Source organism: Coptis chinensis, chromosome 1, assembly GCF_015680905.1.
Source record: "Coptis chinensis isolate HL-2020 chromosome 1, ASM1568090v1, whole genome shotgun sequence".
NCBI classification, from domain to species: Eukaryota; Viridiplantae; Streptophyta; class Magnoliopsida; order Ranunculales; family Ranunculaceae; genus Coptis; species Coptis chinensis.
In genome coordinates, this window is record NC_141456.1 from 37,341,493 (window position 1) to 37,349,854 (window position 8,362).

At 35.2% G+C, this 8,362-nt stretch overlaps 1 protein-coding gene and 1 long non-coding RNA gene across 2 annotated transcripts; both read right to left on the minus strand.

Moving 5' to 3' along the window:
- Window positions 1-2,620: 2,620 nt before the first annotated feature.
- On the minus strand, window positions 2,621-3,318 carry LOC147523819 (uncharacterized). The gene is made up of 3 exons (XR_015197043.1): window positions 3,181-3,318; window positions 2,767-2,822; window positions 2,621-2,679 (listed from the first exon to the last, which is right to left on the minus strand). It is a non-coding gene; the product is annotated as an uncharacterized LOC147523819 (long non-coding RNA).
- A 1,969-nt stretch (window positions 3,319-5,287) lies between these two features.
- Window positions 5,288-6,840, minus strand: LOC147523820 (protein FAR1-RELATED SEQUENCE 5-like). The gene is made up of 2 exons (XM_086572519.1): window positions 6,316-6,840; window positions 5,288-5,302 (listed from the first exon to the last, which is right to left on the minus strand). The coding sequence occupies exons 1-2, from the start codon at window positions 6,838-6,840 to the stop codon at window positions 5,288-5,290; spliced, it is 540 nt and encodes a 179-aa protein (XP_086428645.1).
- Window positions 6,841-8,362: the final 1,522 nt, after the last annotated feature.

Here is an 8,362-nt window from a genome sequence, read left to right on the forward strand (position 1 = left end):
ATTTAGCTATTCTAAAAGGCTTTGAAACACTTTATATATAAACAAAAGCACCACATCTATAAACGTAGGACTGTCCAAAAATATTGTCCACATCTATAAACCAAGGTGTAGAATTTGTGCTTCTCGCAAACTAGAATGGTTATTAGAGTTATTCACCAATCAGCAAGTGAATTCAATCATTGCAATTATTCCTTCTTCTTGATTGAATTTTTTGAAGGCATCATTTCTTCCAATATCAACTGTTAGTCTTTCAAAATACATAACAATCCAACAAAATCTAGCACTATGTTAACTGGTTTAGGCTAATTATCTAAGAGAAATGGTTACTCTCACCTCACATTCAGAACAAATAGATTCAAAGACGAGAAAACTCGAAGGACAACACCTAGGACCTATCTCGAGGCGTCACACTTTAATTATAATGTCTATGAGAGCATGGGTTGTAAACTTATAACGTGAAGTGATAAGAACTTGGAACCTTAACTATGGGCGTACAAAAAACAATGTATGTTTAAGGGCTAACTAATCAATCTTTAAACCTTTCTATATCTACTATAACTCAATCCAAAAAAGACCACAACTATTACTCTAACAATTTTCTATGTTCGAACTATATACAAAAGGAATTCTTGTAATTGCAAAAAAACAAATATATGCATTAAAAAAAAACCTAAAACAGAGATTGCCGGAATCCTTCCAACTTGATTAGTTGGCCACCTTCAACAAATTTGAAGAAGACCTGCATAATGAAAAGTGCTAGGACTTGCAGTACGTAAACTATTTTTTCTTCATAAAATTGGCTTTATGCTCTCTAATTCTTGTAAGTACTAAGGACTTCTCGATATTGATTTAACTAATAATAAAAAAAAATTGATAAATATTTAAAAGAGTGGAACACATAAGACTGGATCTACGTATTCTGGAGGACCTTGCAGCTTCTACTTCACTATCGAACAGCCCAAGATATATATACCTGCAAGCAAGCGTCGTATTCTCAATGATGATAACACGGTTTCCATGCATACATACTATGTCCAAGAACCAAACAACCCCACAACTAGAATATAGCGACTCAGTTATAAGAGCAAGCAGTCTCGAAATTAGGCCTAACAGCTACATTCAAACATTATGTAAATGTATGGCTACGTCGAGTCGAAGATTTCTTACTTCTTGCCTAGGAACTGTCCCATACGAGCTTCCCAACGACCGCATTTGTGAAGTGTGACACCTCTATATTTGGAGCTCCCCCTTGCGAATCCAGTGCTATGGCAGCGAAGAATGTGGACAAATTCTTCCTTGGTCAAGTTCCTCATCTGTTAATGATCAAATCGAGTTAAAATAATTTGCTAATTACAAAACCCTATGGTAAATGAAAAAAAATAAAGAACCCACCAGCAGATACAAGCCATGCACCCTAACTGTGATTCTTTTCATACAAATATTCTTCATACTTTTGGCATAACACCGATTTTCCCATTAGCTCTGCTGCACAAAGAAGATTGATGAGTAAAAAACCAAGAGAAAAAAATACACTACCAAAGAAAAGCCCAAAGTGAATGGTAGAGAAGTACCTCCGGTTCTGGCCAAAGCTTGTTGTGGGGTGCGAATGTGATACTTTCTTCCCAAAGAGCAGCTCACCTATCTTGATGCTCTAAATCGCACGCGTTACCATTCTCTCCTCCTAGTACAAATCTCAAAGACGTTAACTTCGAAATTTACTTGAAAACTTCAAACAACAATTGACAAATATTAAAAACATAATGTACCTGACATCATTAGTCTCTCAGATGGATCCACTCCTAGCTGTATTTGTGAGTGGAAATTTACATGCCCTTCATAATATTGAACAGATCCTCTCTGAATCAGGCGGTGATCATATGGTTTGATCTATAATAAAATCCAATTGTAAAATTGTACATATATACATTTGAAATCAGAATCACACTTCAAGAATAGTTCACTATATACTTCAAACATAAGAGTAAATAGAGTAGCATCTACAACAAAAGAACATAAGATAGCTCGAAGAAATTTTTCTGAAGTATGAAAGACAAAAAGGCATTCCACGTGCACCCCAGTAGCTTGTAGAGTGTCCAACAGCTCAGGTGGTCAAGGCCCTGGTGGTTGTATCAAGAGGCCTTGGGTTTGATTCCCACTTGCATAAGTTTGTAGAGTGTCCAACAGCTCAGGTGGTCAAGGCCCTGGTGGTTGTATCAAGAGGCCTTGGGTTTGATTCCCACTTGTATAAGTTTGTGTGTGTGTGTGTGTGGGTGGAAGGGGGTTTGTAAGTCACTTATCATGTAATGGGGGACTTGGGTGCTAAAATAGAGGCTGCTTTCAAGAAACTTTACACTGTATATTATGTGCTCTTTCCAGAAAAATAAATAAACAAACAAAATAAAATAAGATAAATAGTAATTTGTCGTGAATGTATAGATCTTCATATAACATATGATAAAGCATCCTGCAACTACATCACCACATTGATTATTACTTTAATCTACCAGCACAACTTCCATCATAACATGTCATTTTGGAAGGACGAAACCACCTCAAGATAAGATTAACTTTATGGAGAACATTAAATGACTATCACAAAATAAATTCATATAAAAACTTACCGAGTCATCTATTGAACTTGCCTAGAAGTACTAGTCATCGGTTTGAAGTGTTTTCAAACTACAAAATCATAATTGAAAAAATTCAACAATATCTCATATAAGAAATGTAGGTTAAAAAGTTGATGCTTAATTTGTCTATCAGTACCTGGAGATAGAGGAAGGCATAAAAATGGTACAAGAAGGATGTATACTTCCTTTGACCTGCAAAGCATAACAATGGAATCCAATCACAAATTTCGAGACTACAATCAATTCCACGTAAGTTCAGGATATGACGATATAATCAGTATTGAGTATTTGATCCATTGAAGTTATTTGCATAATGCTTGTTATTGTTTCATACTTGTAAAAACTTGCACTCTAAGTAAGAAGCTACTTCCAAAAAGCAGAAAATTGTGACTCGTACAGTAACATCAATATATTTGTAAACTCATTGCTTGATAAAATTCTCAAGTCTATATGTTGGATGAAAATACAAAGCTTTTGGAAGGAAATAATAAAGAATAATAGCATTTAGATTTGAACATGTTATAAAGGCCATAGACAAGCAGCACAATACCTCAAACCATGCCTTAGTCCGTTTCTGAGCATTCCTACTTGAATCCTCATGATATGTATTTTATGAGAAAGGTATTCGATGTCTAGAAACCATTGTTCCTTGTTGTTTTTGTCGAACATCAACTGTTACAATTCCACCATTTCTGAAGCCACACAGCATAACATTTCCCTGCAACAAAAGATAAACATGATAAGTTCCAGGGACGAGACTTCAGTAACTAGTACGACAACCCAACAATAAGATGCCATTTACATCAAATTAAACATATTGCAATAATAAAACAAAATGTAAAATGAAGAGCACAGCCAATCGGAATTCCGATGAAATGATTGTGAAAGGACCAGGAGTAAGATAGATTGCATAACAGAATACTGATATGCAGTATACAATATAATGTTTGCACCCTATTCAACAGATGGAAGGGAAAAACTGCAACTACACGTACAAATTGCATCTAACCAAAACCAAGCCTACTAAAAACCTGGACTCATAATTTCTGACAGTTTAAGTGGAGATATTAAATTATTCACATAGATCCTTGACCCCTTGAATAAATACATCCAAGTAAACAGACATTCACGATGGCATAAGAGCACCTATCCATACTATACAAAACTAAATAACATTCAATATTACCGACTCGTTAAATTGTAGTGAGAAGACACCACTTTTGCTGTGGCACAACCACGATACAGCTCCAGTTTCTAAATTTAACATGGCAGCTCCCCGATTGGTACCTATTTAAAGGGGGCAGAGAGAGAGAGAGTTATTTCATACGTAAGAAGATATATACAGAACATACTGTGATTTAAGTGCATATTATCTGCAATACCAAAGTAGAAACGCCAACTCAGTTGGTCAATTATGTTTCACTTGGACATAGTATATAAAACTAGTGACATGAAAAATGTAGTTTTTTTATGTGGGAATTTCTCTCACTGCATATCAAGTAGTAGTATCTTTTGAGATGTTAGTATAGTCTCACATGGGATAATTAAAGCTTTGCATAATAGTATATAGTTCCTTGAGTTGGATGCCCAAATTTAGAAAATATCAGAGCAAACAATTGTATTTGGCCCAAATGGGACCATTTATTAGATGTTTCCCAAGTACATTGTCCTCGTGTTAGGTTCAAGTAACGCCACACGTGAGGGGGCTTGTTGAGATATTAATATAGTCCCACATGGGATAATTAACTAAGAAAGAGCAATCATATAATTATATCTTGAAGCCATATAATTGGATCAAACAAATACAATGAAAGCTTAACAACACTTAATTGTTTTGCCATCAACCTGTAAGCGATCCCAAGAGAACCCAAAGTTGCTGCTATTGGTGTTTATTCCTATTAAGCAAATGAGAGTTTGAGACAAAGGTCGAACCCACCCACCCCCCCCCCCCCCTATGCTGCAAATGTAGACCCTACCAACATCCTTTTTCCCACTATTCCATTGAAGATCCTACCACAATTTCCTTTGGCTAGTTGGTTTTGCGAAAAAGTTCCAAGAACTTGGTGCGTGAAAAAAAAATAGAGCCCATTAATTTTTAACTTTGTCACATTAGGATATTGCTACCAAACGCCAATTAGATACTGAACCTGAACTAAATGCAGTTAAATCTAACAAAACTATATGTCCAATCAAAATGCATTAGTTCAGACATTTACGTTAGTTGTTCATTATGTTGCAATAGCTCAAGTATAAAGACAAGATATGCAACTTTAGAATTATAAAGTACTTCAAGTGAAAGAAACAGACAACACTTAAAAGTGCTCCAACATAGCAACTTGGAGTTACAGAACAGAATGCAAACAATGTACTTAGTGAACTCAGGCCTTCACAACAACTTCGGATCTACTTTTACATAAATCTAAGAAGAAAATATTATTAATAATGAGTGGCATGAACTTGAAAAATAAAAATAAGCTAGGAAACAGTAAATTCATGAAAGCAAATCTCTTAGTTTTAATAAATCATGCAATTTGCCTAAGTAGCACTAACTGGAACCAGAACAACACAAAATCCACCCAAGTTCAACAGAAAGAAAAACAATCTGACCAAAGATGCATACCTCAATCCGTCCAAAGCTCTATTTCTAAGGCTTCCATTTAATCATGACAAAACTGGAACAAAGATTCAAAAATGAGAACAGAAAAAAAAGATCAAACTTTGGGAGAAAAGGAGACACCTTTTTCTCCATTCCCAGAGGAGATGCAATAGAAGGTTCATCGAATAATAGTTATGACCCCATGTCTGTTAAATTAACTGAGAGGATGTTTGAGATTTGTGTAGTGAAAATCTTCCCCCGAGAGTTTCAAAACACGTTCAGTGGTTGAGCGAACTCCAAGTGGCTTAGGAAGCGGTTTCGATAATGGATGATAAGAGAAGGGACAAAAATAGCGGCAGAGGATGGACAAACATTGGTTTATCTCTTCCTTTATTTTATCCGTTATTATTTTCAAGATAGAACTTAATTCTTTTAAGTTCTTTTCGTTGATTTATCTCTCATTAGTTATGACGCTGCGACAGAAAAGTGTAGCGTCGGTGAGAGAGAGGGAGGAGACTGTAGAGTATAGCGGCGGTGAGAGAGAGAGGAGAGAATGTAAAATTATGTTTTATATTTCAAGTGTTTTAATTTGTAACACTTCTCAAATGATTTTTAAGCGTTAGCAATTAATTCCTTAAATTCACCGAAATAAAGCAACGCTTATGTAGCGTTGACAACTTGCTAACGCTTACATAAGCGTTGCAAAAAAAAAAAGGTGCGTGTTGCAAATATCCTATTATGGTGTAGTGCAAACTTAACCAACTGCAAATGATGGTTGACTCCAGTAAAGGGGGCAAAAGGCATAGAGTATGCATTGGTACGATATGTGGTATCAAAAGAGACAACATCCCCAAAGTATTTATACTGGACTCGAGACCTCCCATCAACCCAGAAAAAGTTTAGTGCAGTCCCATTTTGATCTAGATCAATAGCATAGTAGAACTGGGGATCCTCCGCACTCCTCTGCATAAAATAGTTTAGCACGGCTGTTGCATCACCTTCTTTAGGCATCTTTCTAGACAAACCATAATGATGGTTCCAACAATCCTTCTTTGTAAACCCAACTTCCTCCCCATGAAAAATAGATGCCACTTTCCCAACAGGTAAACTGTTATCACTGAAAATCTCAGTCAAGCTCTTTGCTGCTCCAGGCATAGTTTTGTTAATTTTCATGCAAATTCTCTTTGCTGGAGTCACGCAACCGTGGCTATGCTCATTATGAGCAATGCTGACATCGTATATCTCTTCATGTAGTCTTTTCTTAACACGCATTTTAGCTTCGCAACCGCACCGGATAGTCGATGTATTTCTTAATCTCACTAAATCTCTCTTGTTAGGGGCACCTTCACGTGCACAAACAAATAAACAATTAGTAACCACATTCACATCAGTTCCCTTCTTCTCCGTCGTCCGAACACGAGTCTCAAATCCCTCTTGTTGACCATACTCTCTGTAGTAAGTCTTTGCCTCGTCAACACTTCTAAAAGTCATACCTACATACGGAGCAACTAATATCGGCATGCTTTGAACAAGAGATTTAGTAGACGAAGAACCAACTACATCTTTTTCGATTTCTATCAGATTCATATCGGCGTCGCAATGAACACCAGCCATTATATCAAGACTATATAATACCTGCATGGCAAATTCAACACCAGACTAGCATGACAAGGGAGACTACACAGATTAACTGAAAGTAATAAAATTTATTTCGATAAATTTGCCAAGACAAATTTGCATCCAGAATCAATATGCTTTAAAATTTCATAAATATATAGCATTTCATAAATTTCATAAAATTGATCAAATATTATTCTAGCAAGCATTTAGAAAACTCAATCATCAAAAATTTTACCCGATTGAAAGCTGCTTCATATTTCCACTACACAGAACCAATATAAATGGTGGAATATATTTTCCGTTGAACATAAAGAATTTGCTCGAGCATATTCTTTTTATCAAGACTATACATCTCCTCACATACAACACAAACACTACAATTTCCCTAAACATCCCAATAAAACAATAAGGCAGACATAGCTGATTGTACCAAAACAAGGGAAGTAACTAACCTGTCCTTCAAGCTTGCAATGACGTGGGATGCCGGAGTGGGATGTCGGAGTGGGATGCCGGAGTGGGTTTTTCAATTTGGAGTTTGGAGTTTGGAGTTTGGAGTTTGGAGTTTTTGGAGTTTGGTTTCGGACACTGTTTGCCAAAGGTTTTGTTAACAAATTTTTGTTTTGTGTTTTGTTAAGTTCGTGGGTTGGGCTTTAAGGACGTGAACAGTAGTATGTCACGGTAGGATGTCACGATAAGGATGTCACCCTAGCCAAACCGATATATATATATATATATATATATATATATATATTCAGTTAAAGTGGACGTTGGGCTTAAATAAATTATATACCAAACCAAAACAAATTACATGTGGAAAATTAAATTATACAAAAAATAACATCACAAAATATATAATAGAAAATGAAAAAAAAAAATAACGGCAAAGCAATAATGACAAATATTTTAAAACACATATAATAATGAATGAAACTAACGTCAAAGAACAATTAATGGGGAACCGAAAATTGGATGTAAATGCATCGAACTAACCTCAAATAATATTTAATGGGAAATCGGAAACTAGATGCAAATGCAAGCATTAAACTAATCTTAAAAAGTAATTAATAGAAAATCAAAATGTGGATACAACTGTATTAAACTAACATCAAAGAATAATTAACGGAAAATCAAAACTTAGATGCAAATACATCAAACTAATATAAAAAAATAATTGTCGGGAAATCGGAAATTGGATGCAAATGCATTGAACTAACCCTCAAAGATTAAATTAATGGGAAATCGAAAACTGGATGCAACTGCATTGAACTAACCTCAAAGAAAAATTAATTATAAATTGGAAACATGATGCAAATGCGTGGAACTAATCTTAAAGAATAATTAATGGGAAATTAGAAACCTGATGCAACTGCACTGAACTAATCTTAAAAAATAAACTACATGCAAATGCATTGAACTAACCTCAAAAAATAATTAACGGGAAATTGGAAAGTGGATGCAAATTCATTGAATTAACCTCAAACAATAATTAACGGAAAATTGGAAACTAGATGCAAAT